The sequence below is a fragment of the Bufo bufo genome, chromosome 3 (genome assembly GCF_905171765.1).
Source record: "Bufo bufo chromosome 3, aBufBuf1.1, whole genome shotgun sequence".
In the NCBI taxonomy this organism is placed as follows: domain Eukaryota; kingdom Metazoa; phylum Chordata; class Amphibia; order Anura; family Bufonidae; genus Bufo; species Bufo bufo.
The window spans coordinates 131391348-131413588 of record NC_053391.1 but is presented as its reverse complement, the minus strand read 5'-3'; the positions used below and the strand labels follow the sequence as shown (position 1 = coordinate 131413588).

Genomic DNA, 22241 nt, shown 5'->3' with positions numbered 1-22241 from the left:
CTGCCAGTTAAAACCAGATAGTAACACATCTCCTTTTTATCTAATGTTTTTATATTCTGATTGAAGATTTTTTTATTCTGTTTCCTGAACATGTTTATGGGGGCGGCCATCTTGCCTGAGCTGTTCTTAACCACATTTACACAGCATGAAAAAAGTGCTTTACAGCAGCCCATGGTCCATAGACACAATGGTCAGGAGAGGACCTCATTGACTTCTATGGTAGAGTTTTCTAGGCATGCTCTGTGACCTGGGCAGAGGTCATTGTACAAGGAAAGAATAGATAAGATGTGACAATCACCTATTGTGAATGGTGTCTTATCTATACACAAGAGGTGATATCTCCTTATCATTACAGGCAGATTTAGAATGGTACATACTGTAACTGCAGTAAAGTGATCTGTACAGACCAAGAAGTGGCACCTATTATTAGGCTTAGTGGGCAGTGCGAAAACTGCAGGATTTCATCATTTTTGTTTAAATATACAGTAGATAGTGACATGGAAAATTAAAAATGACACCATCAAAAATTCCTTAAAAATATGTTAAAACTAAAAATGTGATTTAAACAATAGGTCATTTTCTGATGATACATTCCCTTTATGTTACCATGTAATATGACGTCAAGGCCATACATCCTGGGAACTGGTTGTGGTCTCATGCAAAAACGGGTTCCGTATTTCCGTGATCCGTGTCCGTTTTTTCTTCCCTGGGTCTTCCTTGATTTTTGGAGGATCCACGGACATGAAGGAAAAAGTAGTTTTGGTGTCCGCCTGGCCGTGCGGAGCCAAAACGGATCCGTCCTAACTTACAATGCAAGTCAATGGGGACGGATCCGTTTGACGTTGACACAATATGGTGCAATTGCAAACGAATCCGTCCCCCATTGACTTTCAATGTAAAGTCAGGAGTCCTTATTATACCATCGGATCGGAGTTTTCTCCAATCCGATGGTATATTTTAACTTGAAGCGTCCCCATCACCATGGGAACGCCTCTATGTTAGAATATACCATCGGATTTGAGTTAGATCGTCAAAACTCAGATCCGACAGTATATTCTAACACAGAGGCGTTCCCATAGTGATGGGGACGCTTCAAGTTAGAATATACTAAGAACTGTGTACATGACTGCCCCCTACTGCCTGGCAGCACCCGATCTCTTACAGGGGGCTGTGATCAGCACAATTAACCCCTCAGGTGCCGCACCTGAGGGGTTAATTGTGCGTATCATAGCCCCCTGTAAGAGATCAGGTGCTGCCAGGCAGGAGGGGGCAGACCCCCTCCCTCCCCTGTATTACATTCATTGGTGGCCAGTGCGGCCCCCCCTCCCTCCCCTGTATTTAACTCATTGGTGGCCAGTGCGGCCCCCCTCCCTCCCCTGTATTTAACTCATTGGTGGCCAGTGCGGCCCCCCTCCCTCCCTCCACTGTATTTAACTCATTGGTGGCCAGTGTGGCCCCCCTCCCTCCCCTGTATTTAGCTCATTGGTGGCCAGTGCGGCCCCCCTCCCCTGTATTTAACTCATTGGTGGCCAGTGCGGCCCCCCTCCCTCCCCTGTATTTAACTCATTGGTGGCCAGTGCGGCCCCCTCCCTCCCCCCCCTAATTAAAATCACCCCCCCTCCCCCCCATCATTGGTGGCAGCGGAGAGTTCCGATCGGAGCCCCAGTTTAATCGCTGGGGCTCCGATCAGTTACCATGGAAACCAGGACGCTACTGCAGTCCTGGCTCCCATGGTTACTTAGCAATTTTAGAAGCATTATACTTACCTGCGCTGTCTGTGAGCGGCCGGGCGCTCCTCCTACTGGTAAGTGACAGGTCTGTGCTATAGGCAATGCGCCGCACAGACCTGTCACTTACCAGTAGGAGGAGCGCACGGCCGGTCACAGACAGCGCAGGTAAGTATAATGCTTCTAAAATTGCTAAGTAACCATGGCAGCCAGGACTGCAGTAGCGTCCTGGTTTCCATGGTAACCGATCGGAGCCCCAGCGATTAAACTGGGGCTCCGATCTGAACTCTCCGCTGCCACCAATGATGGGGGGGAGGGGTGGTGATTTTAATTAGGGGGGGGAGGGAGGGGAGCCGCACTGGCCACCAATAAGTTAAATACAGGGGAGGGAGGGGGGCCGCACTGGCCACCAATGAGTTAAATACAGGGGAGGGAGGGGGGCCGCACTGGCCACCAATGAGTCAAATACAGGGGAGGGAGGGGGGCCACACTGGCCACCAATGAGTTAAATACAGGGGAGGGAGGGGGGCCGCACTGGCCACCAATGAGTTAAATACAGGGGAGGGAGGGGGTCTGGCAGCACTTGATCTCTTGCAGGGGGCTATGATACGCACACAATTAACCCCTCAGGTGCGGCACCTGAGGGGTTAATTGTGCGGATCACAGCCCCCTGTAAGAGATCGGGTGCTGCCAGGCAGCAGGGGGCAGTCATGTACACAGTTCGTAGTATATTCTAACTTGAAGTGTCCCCATCACTATGGGAACGCCTCTGTGTTAGAATATACTGTCGGATCTGAGTTTTCACGAAGTGAAAACTCAGCTCTGAAAAAGCTTTTATGCAGACGGATCTGCGGATTCGTCTGTGTGAAAGTAGCCTACGGCCACGGATCACGGATGTCAATCTTATGCGCATCCGTGTTTTTTCACGGACCCATTGACTTGAATGGGTCCGTGAACCGTTGTCCGTCAAAAAAATAGGACAGGTCCTATTTTTTGGACGGGCAGGAAACACGGATCACGGACGCGGATGAACAACGGTGCATTTTCCGAGTTTTCAACGGACCCATTGAAAGTCAATGGGTCCGCAGAAAATCACGGAAAACTGAACAACGGACACGGATGCACACAACGGTCGTGTGCATGAGGCCTATATCTCAATAAAATGTCAGCATAAAACTTGAAGGAGTATTCCGTATCCACAGATAACTGTTACATCATTAGGGGTCCGACCAATATCTATTTAAATGGAGCAATAGTCAAGCGTGTGTACCACTGCTCCATTCAAAGTCTATGGGATTGCTGAAGATAGCTGAGTACAGCACTTGGCTAGTTCCTGCAGTCACAAAGAGTTTGAATGGCGCAGTGGTGTGCAGCCTCTGGTCTCATGACTGGTGGGGGTCTCAGCAGTCGGCCCCCAACCAGTCTAACAGTTATCTTTAAACCAGTGGATAGGGGGTGACTTGTTACTGGAATACCCCTTTAATATGTAATTCAACTTTAGCCATTCCTGTAATTACCTTTCTACTAGGCATTGTTGTGCTATGGACAGGGGCTCCATGCAGCTCTCCAGAGCTTTTTCCAGACGGGTCTTATATGCCAGCAACTTTTCTATATCATTAACTGTGTCTTCAAGCGTGTTGTCCAACTCTTTCTTCCAGAACTGGATCTCATTCAGCCTCTGATCTGTGGAGATATACGATAATGATAAGGAGAAAAATCCGGAGGTATTGGAACCACTTGTTTCGGCGCTGTCAAGCACGATGTTGTAGGCAGGACTTGTCTTCTCACACAAGGTTTATTTTGGTCAACGCGTTTCAAGAGCTTGCAGCCCCCTTCATCAGGACAATATCCACATGCAACAATTTAAAAAGCACATGTATTTAAATCGAGTTTGGGCGTGCTATTGCAGGGTGGCTAATGGTGTAAAACAGGAATGCTTGACCTGTGGCCCTCCAGCTGTTGCAAAACTACAACTCCCAGCATGCCCTAATAGCTGTAGGCTGTCCAGGCTGGAAAGCCGCAGGTTGAGCATCCCTGGTGTAAAAGTTACAATCATTGGCCATTTCCTGCAAGAAGTGAGATGAATCTGGGATCCATCACTGTCATAAATGCAGCGCCGGAGAATGGTAAGATGGGTAGAAGTTCTGGTATTTTTTTTACAGTATGTGCAGCTTCTGTGCTGGAATGACCCTTTAAATATTAGAATAATAAAAATCTAATATAGACATTTTAAGGTCCAAATTTGCCCAAACAACTAAAAAAATTACATTTGAAAAATATATATAAGTTGAGGTGCAATGTACAGTTAGGAACCAGACATGTGCTTATTACCCAGGTCAAAAAGAAGGACATTATAGCAGCAAAGAGGGACACTTGGGAGGCATGGGTTCACAGCCATGAACATGTGAATACACGTGGACATGTACACACTTGCATATTGAAAAGAATTGAAATTTAACATGCTTGTTCTTTATTCCCTCCCCGATAGCAGACATCAGGGTCCAGACGAGCCCGCTCCTCACATGGGCCAGGTAATACCTCTCTCTCTCCACTCCCAATTCCCTTCGCTACTCTTACAGCTATATAATAATATTACAAGGTGCCCCATATATATTTATGTATATCCTTATATACTCATATACATCGTTCATATTTCTCCCAGTTACCTGGTCTTCATTGATCTTAGGCCAGGACACCTCTTTGCGACCCTTGAGTCCAATGGCCAGTTATTATTACCGTAGAGTTCCCCATATACTCTCATATACCTCCATATACCTTACACCATCCCCCCAATTACTTGCCCTTCTTTGACCCAATGCTGCTCAGTACCCCTAGCTTCCTCCTACACTATCCTTCACCCCAGCAATATGTATGCACATACACATATCTATTTAGATATTTTTTCCCTCTTTACATGATGTATTATTTATTTATAAGAGTGTCTTCTACTATACCACATCCTTACAAGCATTTTGTGAATTCAGATATCCCACATATGCTCTTTTTATCCCTTCCAGATCCCTTGACAAGGGTCATTATTGACCGAAATGTTGGGACTCTCTTTGATGGCCCCATATATTGTTGCATACTCTGGATGGGAATTGAACACAAAATGATGTAATTGCACAAATATGTATTAAAACATCGCTTGAAAAAGAATCCTTTGGTGTGCCATAGATCTTCCTTTCTATAACGGATTGACTCTTGTCCTCTATGAGCACCCACCACTAGAGGGGGGCAGATCTTATTCTTTTTAAATGCCCCATACACATTAGGCTCTGTTCAAAGGAATGTCCAGGCACATCACTGTACATGTCACCGACTGCCGTGACGGACACAGTGACGTGCTTGGATTTGGCACCTCACCATTGCTGCCAATCATTGCCCTGAGCTGTAGACCGCTGAGGATGGCGATTGGCTGCAGCGGCCGAATCCAGGCATGTCACCACTGTTGTTTGAATGCAAACGATGGCAGAAATTTTGGACCAGTGCTACAGAGAACAGAACTGAAGAAATGGGAGGGTATATACTTTTTTCAAAGACTTTTTAGAGGTTGTCCAAGATTTTTTTTTAATTATATTGAACAACCCCTGTAATTAGGGTGTAGTCTGGGAGAAGGAGAAAACATCAATCCCACTTTTTTTAGACGGTGCCAGACTGAGTCAAGTTAAATGCTATATACGGTGCCAGAACAAAGCTCAGTGCACCAATTTGCAAGCTGCAATATGGGCATGGGGCACACACAATGGTGTTCATGAGCCCTAGGAAGTACAAAGTACCAGTATTTACAGAACAACAGCTCAAAGGTGGAGATACACTTTACCAATAGAGTAGCCACTACACACGTCATACCTAACTTCTTGTTGACATCTTTCTGTGTTTTCTGTGTTGTCTTTTCAATCTCGTCAACCAGTCTCTGACTTTCAGCAACTAGCCTTTCAGATCTTGACCTCTGAACCTCCGCACTGCCATACTGGGTCTGGTTGGCAAGGCTCCACTCCTTAGGAAGAAACTTTGGTGGAAGTTGGACAAGCTTGGCCATTGTCAGCTGTTGAGCCTGTGACCGGACAGAAAAGATTACAAGTGTATGCAAGGTGACAAAGCATATCAATGACTGAAAGATTAACAATCCACGAGACAATGGTATAATACAGTAAACACAGGGTGGCTGGGTAACTAATCACCCAGTAATCTGGTGTACTTATTAACTCCTTTGTGACCATGGGATGCAATGCATAGCTATCACTTGTGACACCGCCATAGGCAGATGCATATGTTATGGTAGGAGAAGAAGCTCTGTATTATATACTGATTGACAAGAAAAATCACACACCAAGAAGGAGTGATTGGAATCGAATAACATGTCCTATGTGTGAATGTAATAAAGATTAATGTAAGTGATAATATTACTAGAGTGAAAGGATACCTTTATTGGGGGAAACTGTACAATTGAGAGGACGTTCTAAGACCTGTAGCTTGCATACAATTGTCCACAGATATTGCTGCACAGCCTGTAGATCCTGCACACTTGGTCGCAAAAATGCTAGATTGGTGATAATTCTAGTGAACAGACAGACCAAGCGAGTGTTGTAATCTGTTGAAGACATTCCTGGGAAACCCTTGATGTGTGTGCATGATCCTGCTGAAAAATATACGTTGGAAGCCCTGCTATGAGAGGCAACACATGTGGCTTCAGGATGTCACTATAGTTGTGTCCTTCATATCACTACTAGGGGTGACCGACTGGTGTATGTGATGGCTTCCCCGATCATCACGACAGCAGTTGGGGCAGTGGGTCTCTACATAGCTAAAACAGGATTGAAGAGCTCATCACAAGGCCTCCAAACCCGAACCCGATTGTCATCAGATCCCAAACAGAACCTTTATTCCTGGGTAAAGATGATACGGTTCCAGTCTGTACCAGTCCAGGTTTTTGCTCACAACACCACTGCAAAGGAAGCTGACGTTGACTGGCTGTCAATAGGAAGACATGTACTGGGCACCGTAACACCAAATTTCCTTCTGCTAAGCACTTGGAAATGGTCTGGACAGAGACAGGTGTGTAATGAAGGTGCTACCTATGTCTGGATGGTGGACAACTGAACCGTGGGAGCTGCTCATGCTTGTAGGTGGATCAAACAATCCTATTCACTGGTGGTGTTTCTGGGCCGTCCGGAGCGTGTTCACTGTGTGTGTCCGCCCCCATATAACCACTGCTCCCAACACCTCCTAACCGCCAGGTCGATGGCAGGCGATTTGTCAAACCAGCAATCATGCTTCCCCCAGTCCAATGATGCTCCCTCTCTCAAGGTCTTTCAACTGGGCAAAATGTCTTTAAGGTGCGTTGTAGAGGTATCAGTCAATGATCTCTCACCAATAGGTACACTACCCAAAAGTAGCCTCTGACTCTCATATTACGATGTTAGACATTTATGGCGTAAGAAAGAAATCTAATCGCATCTTGCTCTCCTCCAATCAGAATTGTCCCTGTTGGTTTAACCCTTTAAAAGTGTCTCATAGACTTCCCTGCATACTGTGGTGACAGGTGTGATTTCATCCACAAGGCAAGATAACTCAGTGTAGCGTAATAAGTCAAAATTTCTAATGGGGCCCTATTTCATCATGACCAACTTCAGCAGTAAGTTCAGAATACACTTATGAATATTTTGGTTTCCCTAATGCACAGGCATAATGCCCACAGAACAGATATAATGCACACAGTGATGTCACAGTAAAAGTATAACGATCACATTGAGATTACAATACAATGACAATGCTCTCAGTGACAATATGTACAGAGATACTCTATTCAGTGACACTATTGCATAAGAAGTATGCAGTGATGGCACAGTAGAGGGGCAATGCACACAGTGATGTCACAAGTCTGGAATAATTTATTTAGTAACACTATAGTGCAGGAATTTTACAGTGGTGTCACAATAGTGAGGAAATATGCACATTGAGGTTACAGGATACTCAAAAAGTTCATTGTGATATCACAATCATGCATCACACATGATTAAGGGGGCGTGATCGCTGAAACGTCGCGCAGGATGGGGTAGCAATCAGTTCAGCGCTCTCAGGATTACTAGGCATTATAGCGATTTATTTATATGAATAAAAGGGCTGAAAAATACAAGCAAAGCTTCAAAAGAGTTAGTATTATTTATACCTCATGAATAACCTTTTGAATAAGACTAATACGACTGAGTGGATTATGTGGATTTAATTGTGGAGCCTGAGTGAGGTTCTGAATCAGGTCGTGGTATACTACAGGTGGAGCAACAGCTGATGATTGCAGGGATAATAAACAGCGATGTCACAATGCAGGGATAGTAAACAGTGATGTCACAGTGCAGGGATAATAAACACAGTGATGTCACAGTGCAGGGATAATAAACACAGTGATGTCACAGTGCAGGGATAATAAACACAGTGATGTCACAGTGCAGGGATAATAAACACAGTGATGTCACAGTGCAGGGATAATAAACACAGTGATGTCACAGTGCAGGGATAAAAAACACAGTGATGTCACAGTGCAGGGATAATAAACACAGTGATGTCACAGTGCAGGGATAATAAACACAGTGATGTCACAGTGCAGGGATAATAAACACAGTGATGTCACAGTGCAGGGATAATAAACACTGTGATGTCACAGTGCAGGGATAATAAACACAGTGATGTCACAGTGCAGGGATAATAAACACAGTGATGTCACAGTGCAGGGATAATAAACACAGTGATGTCACACTACAGGTATAATAAACATAGTGATGTCACAGTATAGTGATAATAAACACCGTGATGTCACAATGCAGGGATAGTAAACAGTGATGTCACAGTGCAGGGATAATAAACACCGTGATGTCACAATGCAGGGATAGTAAACAGTGATGTCACAATGCAGGGATAGTAAACAGTGATGTCATAATGCAGGGATAATAAACACAGCGACGCCACAGTACAGGGATAGTAAACAGTGATGTCACAGTGCAGGGATAGTAAACAGTGATGTCACAGTGCAGGGATAATAAACAGTGATGTCACAGTGTAGGGATAGTAAACACGGTGATGTCACAGTACAGAGATAAAAAACAGTGATGTCACAGTGCAGGGATAATAAACAGTGATGTCACAGTGCAGGGATAGTAAACACAGTGATGTCACAGTACAGAGGTAATAAACACAGTGATGTCACAGTGCAGGGATAATAAACACGGTGATGTCACAGTACAGGGATAGTAAACACGGTGATGTCACAGTACAGGGATAGTAAACACGGTGATGTCACAGTACAGAGATAATAAACAGTGATGTCACAGTGCAGGGATAGTAAACACAGTGATGTCACAGTACAGAGGTAATAAACACAGTGATGTCACAGTACAGGGATAGTAAACACAGTGATGTCACAGTACAGAGGTAATAAACACAGTGATGTCACAGTACAGGGATAGTAAACACGGTGATGTCACAGCACAGGGATAGTAAACATGGTGATGTCATAGTACAGGGATAAAACACATAATGACCTCACAGCACATGAACCCCACTACTATGTGACACCTGTGCCAGCTATATGTCATCATGTGCCCTCACTAAATACATCCCCATATAAACCCTGTACATAGCATGCTCAGTCCTGTTGACTTTTTACATATTTGTAGCATTAGAATTCTCAAGAGGTTCTGCAGCAGTTAAACACTGGACAGCAGGATAGATACCTGGTTCGCTGATCTCCAGTCACTATCTGTGCGATCTTGCTGCCTCTTATGCTGCAGATGACCAAGGAGCCGTTCTCAGCTTCCCCTGCCAGCCAAACAAGGCGGTTACCATGGAAGCAAGGACGACGCGTCTCCATGACAAAGCGGGCGTGGCCTCTACCTCCTCCCTTGCGCTGTATAGCTGATGCACTGGGCAGAGCAGTCTCCCTGCATGTTATCTGTGCTCAGATTATCTGCAGCATCTACAGCCACAGTGACCAACTAGAGGACAGCATGGCCGCACTGCATCATCGATCATCACAGCAGATAACAACAGAATCATTGTGATCTGAGTAGGTGTGAAAATTATGGAAAAGGAATCTGAAATTAAATGAAAATTATTATTAAATTAAATTAATTATGATCAGACCCAGAATAGGGCGATGTAAGGGAAGCGCTGGGTGGTGACTATGATGGTTTGGCGCAATATTGGGCTTATCTGTTCTCTCCATAGAAAACTGAAGGATCTGGATCTTGCTGTCCTGGTGTCCACAGCAGCAGTATTATGGATGGACGTGGTGTGGATCCATACTAGGCCATCAATATCTGATTGGTGGGGGTCCAAAACCCTGCACCCCTGCTGATCATCTGTTTCAAGGTAACTCCAGTGCCAGAGGTTGGCACCAGAACTACACAGCGCCATCCATTGAGTAGTGGACAAAGCTGGTAACTGCAGCACTGCGTTCATTCACTTCAATGGGAGCAGTACCGCAGTTACCAGCTTTGTCCACTGCACAATGGATGGCGCTGTGTAGTTCCAGGGCCAACGCTACCTCAGAACAGTTGATCAATGGAGATGTGGGGTGTCAGACTCCGGCAGTCAGATATTTATGGCCTAAAATCTTGTGGGTTTGGAAATGCTGCAATTTTACAATGTGGCAATTGCCCATGCATGTATTTAACACGTTTGAGCTGTAAAAACGGCAGGCACATTAACATTGGGCTAAACAGATGTGAACATAGCCTTACAATAACAGCTATTTATCTGAGGTCTCTGTAAGGCCCCATTCACACCACCATATTTTTGCTCCGTATTCGATCCGCATTTTTTGCGTAATGAATGCGGACCCTTTTATTTCAATGGGTCCGCATCCATATGTCTGTTCCTTAGCCCCACAAAAAAGCTAGAACATGTCCTATTCTTGTCTGTTTTGCGGAATGGAAATTGTTATAATGGATCCACACAAAAAAAAAAAAAAAAGGCTGCGACACGGACGTAATCCATATTTTTTTGCGGACCGTAAAAAATATATGGTTGTGTGAATGCACCCTAAGGGAAAAAGGGATGGGAGCCATGACGAGAAGGTGTGTGCCTTTTTTCTTTGTCCAGGCACCCTGATTTTTTATGGGTCTTGGATGACCCCCCCCCATTTATTGAGGCATGGCTGGGGGGTGTCAGCACTATGCAAATCTAGGTAAACCTGCTGTTCCTGTATCATGCCTAGGCTGGGGTAGACAAGTGGGCCGCTGTCTATTGCTTGAGGGTCGACATATACCTGGGCAGGCTCTGCATTCTGTGTACAACGCGGTGGAATAGTGGGAACAATATAAATGCAGATAATAACTAACTATGTGCACATGTATTAGATGTTAGGAGTTACACACACTCAATATTGGAATAGTCTATTTCTATGTGATAATATTGTGACTGATAAAATATTGGCTTAGTTGATGTAATATTAGATTAGTTGGTGTAATATTAGAACAGTCTACGTAATATTGTTGTAATTGAAATACTATTGGATTTGTCGATGTTGGAATTGATACAATGGTGGTTCATGGCCACCGCTGTCCTATGCACAGAGGTGCCAGCTTCCTGTGTGTGAATGATACTCATATTCGTATTCATTGTACCGCTGTCTAAAGGACTGCTAGGGTTAATCTTCTCCTGCTCTGTGAGCTGCTGCATGGCTGTGTCCAATTGCTAATCAGCTGCTCCTATATATAATTGACTGTTTCCTTCAGTACTTGCCAGAGCAAGTGGTCTCTACAGATCTTGGTAGGGCTGTCTAGCTGGCTAGAACCTGTAAAATAGTTATTATATTTCGCTTCCTGGTTCCTAACCTGTGCCTGTTCACCGTACTGATCCTGTGCTGCCTGCCGTGACCTTTAGATTGTTTTACAGATTTGCTTGAACTCTTCTATCCTTGACCTCTGCCTATTTCCTGACTATGTGCATTGCCTGTTCCCTCAGTGTCACGCATTGATGTCTCTGTTAATTCTGCCCCCCTGAAGGTGAAGGAAGGTATCTGGACCAAAGAAGAGATGGCATTAGGGGGGCTGTAATGTTACAATGGAGGCTTGTCTTGTAAAAGAGCTATTGTCTGTTTGTCTGCCTGGTTCCTGACCTGTGCCAGATCACTGTACTAATTCATACAGATCCCGTGCTGTCTGTTCTGATCTTTGGATTCTGTCACGGATTCACACAAACTCTGCTAGCCATGACTGTTCCCTCGATTTCTCTGATCCCTGTGAGTCAGCAGCCAACCACACAGGAACTATTCCAAGAGGATGCGGCCTAGTGTCCCCCCTGCTATGAAATCCAGATCCCTGTTTAGAGGTATAGGGTGAATACCAGGAGACCGCCAGGATTACGCCCTTAGATCTTGTCCAAGTATCAAACCTGTTTGTTGGCACAGTGGTTTCACAACCACTGCCATAACAGTAGTCTATGTAGCATTGCTGTAGTTAATGAAATAGATTAGTTGATTTATTATTGGAGCAGTCTATGTAATATTGTGGTGTTTGATATAACATTGGAGTAATTGGTTTAATATTGTAGTAATTGTATATAATATTAGAGTAGTCTATGTAATATTGGAGTAGTGCACATAATGTTGTAGTAATTGGTTTAATATTGGAGTAATTATTGATATAATATTGGAGCAGTTTATGTAATATTGGAGTATATGATATATTGGAGTAACTGGTGTAATATAAGAGTATATGATATAATATTGGAGTAACTGGTGTAATATTGGAGTATATGATAATATTGGAGTAACTGGTTTAATATTGGAGTAATTATTGATATAATATTGGAGCAGTTTATGTAATATTGGAGTATATGATATAATATTGGAGCAGTTTATGTAATATTGTGGTGTTTGATATAACATTGGAGTAATTGGTTTAATATTGTAGTAATTGTATATAATATTAGAGTAGTCTATGTAATATTGGAGTAGTGCACATAATGTTGTAGTAATTGGTTTAATATTGGAGTAATTATTGATATAATATTGGAGCAGTTTATGTAATATTGGAGTATATGATATATTGGAGTAACTGGTGTAATATAAGAGTATATGATATAATATTGGAGTAACTGGTGTAATATTGGAGTATATGATAATATTGGAGTAACTGGTTTAATATTGGAGTAATTATTGATATAATATTGGAGCAGTTTATGTAATATTGGAGTATATGATATAATATTGGAGCAGTTTATGTAATATTGGGAGTAATTGATGTAATATTGTGGTGATTGATATAATATTGGAGTAACTGGTGTAATATTGGAGAAGTCTTTATAATAATAGAGTAAATTATATAATATTGGAGTAATATTGGAGCAGTTTATGTAATATTGGGAGTAATTGATGTAATATTGTAGTGATTGATATAATATTGGAGTAACTGGTGTAATATTGGAGTAAATGATATTATATTGGAGTAGTCGATGTATTTTTAAAGGAAAGCCATTTTCTTTCTGGTCCTCCCTTGCAATAACCTGACAAAGGAGGACAAGTCACTTCTATAAGGCCCCTTTCACACGAGCGTGATGGATTAGGTCCGGATGCGTTCAGTAAAACTCGCACCATTTTACAAGCAAGTTCAATCAGTTTTGTCTGCGATTGTGTTCAGTTTTTTCCGCGCAGCTGCAATGCGTTTTGATGCGTTTTTAACGCTCTTGATAAAAAAGCTGAAGGTTTACAAACAACATCTCTTAGCAACCATCAGTGAAAAACGCATCGCACTCGCACTTGCTTTCGGATGTAATGCGTTTTTTCACTGAAGCCCCATAAACTTCTATGGAGCCAGGGCTGCGTGAAAAACGCAGAATATAGAACATGTTGCGGTTCTCACGCAACGCAGAACTGATGCGTGAAAAAAAAATAAAAGCTCACGTACACAGACCCACTGAAATGAATGGGTCAGGATTCAGTGCGGGTGCTATGCGTTTATGTCACGCATTGCACCCGCGCGGAAAACTTGCTTGTGTGAAAGGGGCCTAAGTAATCGCACCCTGCAGTGAGGACCAGTAATGGAGACTATGAGCTGCGCCTGTCACCAGGGACACATTTCTTCCTGTCCACCATTACTAGCACACACTTGATGACGAGGCCAGCTCCCCAGCAGTCAGTATCACCAGACCAGGTCAATCTATGAGGTGACGAGACGCAGGAGGAGATCCACTATCAATCACACAGCTCCTTTCATCTTCTCGTCTCGCCTTATCTGGCCCCAGCCAATCAGAAAATCGCCATAGAACTCGGCCAGCCAATCAGCTGGCATGGCCCGCCCCTTTACTCAGTCTGCAATCCATCACGCAGACGAAACACAGAATTAACCAAGGAGCCAATCAGCGTGTCCCGCCTACTGTTTATTAATGAGCCTCGTGTATGCGAGCAGACGCAATCTAAAGGAGGGGCGTGGCGACTAGAGGTACGGTCTACTTAATATTCATAAGGTGGGTGTGAACGTACGGCAATGAATCCCTGTGCTGAGGCGTGGCATATTAATGAGGGGGTGTGGCTGCGCGCAGGGTCTTTGCTGTTCGGTGGGCTCTCTACCTTTATTCTGGCACTGCTGACTCCCCGGCTGCTATGTCTTCCATCTTGCAGCCGTTTGCTGTCACGGAGGGGCCTTGCGAGTTGTCGCGGCCAGCAGTGAATGGGGGCAGGCGGGTGGTCTCCAGGTCCCTGGCTGCTGCTGCACCAGGAGGAGGTGGAGGGAAAATCACACACCCTGGCAAAGCCATACTGGCTGGTGAGTACCCCTTATTACAGAGAACTCTTACTGCTGGGTGCCACATGATGCTCAGGCACCTCACACTCTGGGACCCTGTCATGTCTAGTGATCACACACCCCCTCCACTGAATACAAGTCCTTGATGGGTCCCTGTTGATCAGCCATTGCTGGGGACATCTGGGGAAAGTTGAGGGATAAGTCCCATCATCCACATTACAGCTCTATTGGGGCTTCACCCAGCTTTCCCAGACCCCTGAATGTCATGTATCAGTACAGTACAGGTCGGATCTCTGCATGCCAGGTGTGATCTGCCTGCCAGGAGTCTGAATACTAAGGCTCCTTTCACACAGGCTAGTTTACCGCGTGGGCGCAATGCGTGACGTGAACGCATAGCACCCGCACTGAATCCTGACTCATTCATTTTCATGGGTCTGTGTACATGAGCGTTTTTTTTTTTTCACGCATCAGTTCTGCGTTGCGTGAGAAACACAGCATGTTCTATATTCTGCGTTTTTTTTATGCAGCCCTGGCCCCATAGAAGTGAATGGGGCTTCAGTGAAAAACGCATTGCATCCGGAAGCAAGTGCGTTTTCCACTGATGATTGCCAAGAGATGTTGTTTATAAACCTTGCGTTAAAAAACGCATTGCACTCGCGCAGACAAAACTGAACGCAATCGCAGACAAAACTGACTAAACTTTCTTGCAAAATGGTGCGAGTTTCACTGAACGCATCCGGACCTAATCCGTCGCGCTCGTGTGAAAGGGGCCTTAGGGTCTTTAATGATGGACATAGGTGTGTCACCCAGCTTTTCTAGAAGCCGGAAACATCATAGCTGAGCAGAATTTGCTGACAATGTCATCTTTGGTGGATCCCATCAAATCAACTTGATTCTCTTATGTCAATAAATCTTTTTGGGGGGGTAAATGAAAGGGATCTATTCCCACAAGGTCTACAATCTAAAGGCTGTATTAGACCACCTGATTCTGCCAGCGATTGGAAGGAAGTGTTCCATCCCGGCAATCAGCTGCTCGCCAGTGGAGCAATCTCCTCCACAGTATCGCTATGCCATCGCCCTTCCCTATACTGAATCGTTTGCTGGCAGCAGATCCTGATTAGACACCACGATCTGCCGCCTGCAAACAATAATCTTTAAACTTGTCAAAAGATTTGGATTGCCCGAAGAACGAGCAAACGCCGTGTTATCGGCGGCAGTATTGGGCTAGGGCTACACGATGGTAATGATCGTCTATGGTGTTGCACTGAGACATGATGCGACAGTCGCAGAAAAATCCATCTTGGATGGATTTTTTGCTACTGTTGTGTCACAGCCAGTCGCAGTGCGACCCCATAGACGATCATAAAAATTGTCGTGTGACAAAATGTCATGCGACACGTGTCATCGTGTAGCCCTAGCCTTACACTGCCAGATCGATAACGAGCGTTACTATGAATGCTCGTTAGCGATCATCTGGCAGAGAATCTGCCCGTCTAATACAGGCTTAACACTTCGTCCCCATGATGGCAGTCAGTCAGGGAATCTTCTGTGCGGCGTCTGCCAGGGATGGTTACAGACAGGGGCGTAACTACCATAGCGGCAGACCATGCGACTGCTATGGGGCCCAGTTGGGATCATCTCCTCTTCTACTGGAGGTGAAAACCTGGTCAGGACTCTACCACCTAAAGGAACAACTTTTAGCAAATGAGGCAATGGAAAAAATGGCCCAAGGGTCATTGTAAGGCCTAGTTCACATGAACGTATGGCTTTTATAGTTTTTTGCGGTCCGTTTTTCACGGATCCGTTGTTCCGTTTTTGAGTTCCGTTGTGTTTCCGTTTCTGTTCCGTTTTTCCGTATGGCATATACAGTATACAGTAATTACATAGCAAAAATTGGGCTGGGCATAACATTTTCAATAGATGGTTCAGCAAAAACGGAACAGATACGGAAGACATACGGATGCATTTCCGTATGTGTTCCGTTTTTTTTTTTGCGGACTCATTGACTTTAATGGAGCCACGGAACGTGATTTGCGGCCAAATATAGGACATGTTCTATCTTTCAACGGAAAAACTGAAATACGGAAACGGAATGCATACGGAACACATTCCGTTTTTTTTGCGGAACTATTGAAATGAATGGTTCCGTATACGGAACACAAAAAAAAGTCCCGTACACCCGAAAAAAAACGTTTGTGTGAACTAGGCCTAAGGGTTTTATGCAGAAACCCTTCATCCTGGTTTGATCCTTGCTATGGGGCCCTTACTTCTCTATGTACGCCACTGGTTACAGATGTACTAAACTCAATGAGAGTGGCGGTGTAATCATGGGATAGATGGCGAACTGGAGGGTTGGTAGAGATTTGCATTCTAGTGAAGGGGATACAATAGGAGATAATTTAGTTAAGACTCAATCAGATTAAGCCTGTTCTGGTGCTGAGCTCTCAGAGCCGGGCTTATGTCATACAGATGACCCTCTGATATCTCAGACGCAGTACGCATGGGCTGGGTGGGGATGTGCTGACCATCCATCTCCAGGCAGCATCATTTTATTGGCCTTAAAGGGGCTGTCTCACTTCAGCAAGTGGCATTTATCATGTAGAAAGTTAATACAAGGCACTTACTAATGTATTGTGATTGTCCATATTGCCTCCTTTGCTGGCTGGATTAATTTTTTTCCCCATCATATTATACACTGCTTGTTTCCAGGGGTTACGACCACCTTGCAATACAGCAGTGGTGGTCGTGCTTGCACATTATAGAAAAACATGCCGGCCTCTTGTGGCTGGGACTGTCGGAGTGCATATAGGCAGCCTTGTATCTGCACTGCAGCAGTGGCCATAACTCCTGGAAACAAGCAATGTGATGAAAACCTGAATTAAAGGGTTTGTCTCACTACAGCAAATGGCATTTATTATGTAGAGAAAGTTAATACAAGGCACTTACTGATGTATTGTGATTGTCCATATTGCTTCCTTTGCTGTCTGGATTCCTTTTTCCATCACATTATACACTGCTCGTTTCCATGGTTACAACCACCTTTCAATCCATCAGTGGTGGTCGTGCTTGCGCACTATAGAAAAAAGCACTAGCCTACGTGTGGTCCCTTGGTCCTGGCCACCAGAGAGGCCAGCGCTTTTTCTTATACTGCGCAAGCATGACCATTACTGATAGAGTGCAGGGTGATTGTAACCATGGAAACGAGCAGTGTATAATGTGATGGGAATATGAATCCAGCCAGCAAAGCTGGCAATATGGACAATCACATCACATTAGTAAGTGCCTTGTATTAGCTTTCTCTACATGATAAATGCCACTTACTGCCACTTAGTGAGACAACCCCTGTGACCATTTTATACAATAATTTGTGAAATCTAAGACTATAAATGGCGCACAATAAATATGTCGCTAGCTATGGCTCCATTTTTAGAATGCACATTACTCGGATTAGTCCAGACAGGGAGACAAAGAAGAGGACTTACAGGGAAAATGCTGGTTCCTGAAGTGAACATTATTTATAGTGTCTCACACCGTCCCTTTAAATAGCAGTCCCACCACTGACTATCTAAAAGGTCAGGTTTCAGTTTTGGCACTACAGTGTACCTGCCGCCAGTGTCCTACTGAGGGGCAACAGGCTGACCCGTAAAATGTATTCTGGGGGCCTACTGTAAATCTGTATGCAAATATTATGTGACACCCCTCTGCAAAGGTCGCAGTCAGGCTTCTGATGCAGTTTTGGAAGCCAAAATCAGGAGTGGATCATAAAAGGAGGACAGATACAACTCATCTTTTTTTAATTCACTTGTGGTTTTGGCTTCCAAAACTTCATCAGGAAACCGGAACGTGAGGCCGGACCCTAAAACTGCGCCACATTTTTTTTCAGTAGTAGCTTTTCTGTCAGTACCCTGCTGGCTCTTCCCTTAAAGGGGTTATCCCATCATAATGATCACTGTTAAATCTGTTAATGATTTGACAGTGATCATTTTTGTAAATATACTTTATTAACAAATTCCCACCGATTAGGAGAAAATTCATCCCCACTTACCTTATTGTTGTGACTCGGTCTCCCCTGGTTACGACCACCGCTCTTCCGCAAGATCCCGATGGTCGCGCTTGCCCAGAAGACTTCTTCTTTTCTTCCGGCCGGGCCACTCGCTGTCCTGAACGCGCACGCTGCCGCGCATGCGCGACGGTGACTTCTTCCCGGCCAGAATAGTACAGAGCTGCGAACGCGCACGCCGGCTCTGTACTATACTGGCCAGAAATAAGTCACATTGCGCATGCGCGGCAGCGTGCGCGTTCAGTCCAGCGCGCGGCCCGGCCGGGAGAAGACTTCAATCAAGATGAAGCCCGCCCCCAGCCAGAATCCAGGAAGTGAACGCGCGGTGGCAGCAGGTAAGTATGAAACTGCTAAGTGGGATAACCCCTTTAAGGCCCCTTTCACACGGGCGAGAATTCCACGCGGGGTGAACGCATTGCACCCGCACTGAATCCGGACCCATTCACTTCAATGGGGCTGTTCAGGTGATTTTCACGCATCACTTGTGCGTTGCGTGAAAATCGCAGCATGTTCTATATTGTGTGTTTTTCATGCAACGCAGGCCTGATAGAAATGAATGGGGCTGCGTGAAAAACGCAAGCATCCGCAAGCAAGTGCAGATGCAATGCGATTTATTACGCATGGTTGCTAAGGAGATGAGGGATGAGTTACCCGGGACCCCACTTACTTTATTATTTTCCATGGTTATAATGGAAAATAATAGCATTCTTTAATTCAGAATGCTAAGTAAAAAATCCATTGTGGGGTTAAAAATATGTATATATTTTTAACTTGTGTCATCCACTTGATCGCGCAGCCGGGCTCGTCGTCTTTCTTCTTCTTCTTCTTCTTGCAGGACCTGGCTGGAAAAGGACCTTCGGTGACATCATTGCACGATTTTCCCTGATCACAGACGCAACGCATCCGGACCTAATCCGGACACGCTCGTCTTGCAGGGGCCTAAGGTGGCCATACACATTTTAGTCCATATTGGCCATTACAGTTGTTCAAACTACCCATACATGTTCATGGACAAAAGATCTTTCTGGGAATGTTCTATCAAAGAAACCTCTTTTGTTCATGGATATTGAAATTGGAGATAGGCACAACCAAAATATTCGGTTCACTTGGAATAACAAAAATGTATTCAACATCAAATAGAATACTATAACATCTATATTAAAAAATATATGCGGCGGTCAATAGCAATAAAACAACAGTAAAAACACTAATATAAGGTCTCCTAGATGGTGATAAGCGGTGGCTCAGACAAGGTCACGTATATGTGGAAAAAAATATATATTAGAAAGGGGTAGACTTTAAACCCTGTATAATGAAGCAGAGTTGAATCTGTTTGAAATGTCTCTCCAGAAACAGTGCGGGGAATTGATTGTGCTGTGCGTGCTCACATTCACATCACTCCATGTCCTCCCCAAAAGTACGTTCAAATGGGGATATTAGGTATAGTTATTATTGGTCCGCTTCACAATAACCCCTGCTTTCTACAGTTGTAGTATCGGCATTACAGAGTACTCACAGTTGGTATCTCCAGACCGCGGGTAATGTTGCACGCTGTGTGGCGTCCCACCTGTGTTCAGCGTGAATGCGGTCTATCTCCAATTTCAATATCCATTTTATTCACTGATAGGGGGGATGTATTGATGGTAGCACCCATACATCTTACCCATTTTGTGGAGCCACCCATTTGCTATATTTTTTTATCTTTTGTTCATGAATGATCTTTATTTGACTAAAACAATGCTCTTCAGACTATCGGACGAAAATATTAAACATGGCCAACGATGGAGTGTCATTGGTCGGCTTTAACGATTGTTCGTTGTTAAAGGGAGTCTGTCACCTCCATATGGCCATCTACAGCGCTTACATTGTCCTATACCACACCTGTACGTGAATGTTATGGTACCTTTGTCTTTAGACTTGCAGAAGCTGGAAAAACGAACTTTGATTGATATGCAAATGAGCACTCGCAAGTGCCCAGGGGCGGCATTCACTGTGTTGGTGCCCAGGCTGCCCTGCCTTCTTTCATTGTTCCCCCGCCCCAGCCCCAGCCTCTGCATATAACCGCCCTCTTATTTCCTTGCGTCGGGTCCGGCCGAGATCCCGCGACTGTGCACTGGCTCACCGGGCCGGCGAACGGCTGGTTTTGCGCCGTTCGCCGGAGCATGCACAGTAGTTAAAGCGATGCCGTGCCAACAATGGGCATCACAGTGCGCATGCTCCGGCCCGGCGAGGCAGTGCACAGTCGCGGGATCTCGGCCGGACCTTAGGATGGCGCAAGGGAATAGGAGGGCGGGCATATGTAGAGGCTGGGGCGGGGGAACAATGAAAGAAGGCAGGGCAGCCTGGGCACCAACACGGTGAACGCCGCCCCTGGGCACTTGCGATGCTCATTTGCATATCAATCAAAGTTCGTTTTTCCAGCTTCTGCAAGTCTAAAGACAAAGACAAAGGTACCATAACATTCATGTATAGGTGTGGTATAGGACAATGTAAGCGCTGTAGATGGCCATATGGAGGTGACAGACTCCCTTTAAAGGGGTTCTCTTGGAATTAAGATAATTAAAATACTTAAATATTACTTTATTATAAATATGTAATATAGGCTCATTTTGTCTACAAAGCATTCATTAGGAGAAATAAAATGGCTTCCGTCCTATTACTACACACAAAACCTGTCCTAATCACACAGGAGGATAAGTTACTTCACAACACTGAGGTAAACAGCTGCCTCATCCTCCTCTCTGCTCATCCTAAATACAGCTGATAAGATCTTCAGATGAGTGGAGTCCATGAGCAGACATGAAGTACAGAGAGGATGGTGGGGATGTGGATAATAATCAGGAGCACTTGAATGCAGTCTCCATTACCACAGCCCCACATTACCACAGTCTGTCTTGTCCGTCCTTTCTGTACTTCATGTCTCCCCATGAACTCCATTCCTACAGAGATTCAGCTGAAGATCTTATCAGCTGTATTCCGGATCATAATCCCTGACAAGTAGAGCAGAGAGGAGGATGAGGCAGCCCTTTACCTCAGTGTTGTGAAGTAACTTGCCCCCCTGTGTGGTTAGGACAGTCTCTGTGTGTACTGGTAGGAAGGCGGCCATTTTATTTATCCTAATGATTGCTTCCTGGACAAAATGAGCCATTATAAGTAATGAAAGGTATTTGGGAATATATTTCTAATAAAAAAATATTTGTTTTTCATTTTCTTAATTCCCGGAGAACCCCTTTAAATTTCAGCCGATAAAGGTTAATTTAGGTTGAAATTGTTTGTTTTTATCAACTTTAGACTAATGTGTATGTCCACCTATGTGAGCCATACAGTGGCAGGCAGCAGTAGCAAGATGATTGGGGCCCCTGCAGGCATATTGAGAAGGTGGTTCCCCAAGGAAAGAGGGTGTCGGCCGACCTGCCTCTGTGCCTAGAAGTCATCTCAGCCACCTGATACATCTATAATAATAAAGTGGGTAGTTTGTTTAAAAAGCAACTTCTTTTTATATATGGCTGCTGCGTAGGCTGGTTGAGATGCTGTACAATATATATCTGTATGTTATAAAAAGATTGAGATTCCTCAGTGGTTGATACCTTTTAATGACTGAAAAGATGACACAATTGCAAGCTTTCGCGGCTACTTGGGCCTCTTCCTCAGGCATTTTTTAAGAAGATTCACATACTTACACACCAAAGTACATAGGAATGATGAGGTAGA

The 22241-nt window shown here is 44.5% G+C and overlaps 2 protein-coding genes across 2 annotated transcripts in view; one reads left to right on the top strand and one right to left on the bottom strand.

The window, feature by feature from the left end:
• The window catches only part of TEKT1 (tektin 1), a 31732-nt gene extending 17408 nt beyond the window's left edge, over positions 1 to 14324 (bottom strand). The window contains exons 1-4 of the mRNA XM_040423586.1: positions 14296 to 14324; positions 9458 to 9542; positions 5580 to 5784; positions 3245 to 3410 (exon numbers count right to left, since the gene is read on the bottom strand). Coding sequence (XP_040279520.1) covers positions 3245 to 3410; positions 5580 to 5769 — 356 coding nt within the window. The 5' untranslated portion in view covers positions 5770 to 5784; positions 9458 to 9542; positions 14296 to 14324. The remainder of the gene's footprint in view (positions 1 to 3244; positions 3411 to 5579; positions 5785 to 9457; positions 9543 to 14295) is intronic.
• The window catches only part of LOC120994783 (tricarboxylate transport protein, mitochondrial-like), a 47092-nt gene continuing 39118 nt past the window's right edge, over positions 14268 to 22241 (top strand). Inside the window, exon 1 of the mRNA XM_040423587.1 lies at positions 14268 to 14491. Coding sequence (XP_040279521.1) covers positions 14329 to 14491 — 163 coding nt within the window. The 5' untranslated portion in view covers positions 14268 to 14328. The remainder of the gene's footprint in view (positions 14492 to 22241) is intronic.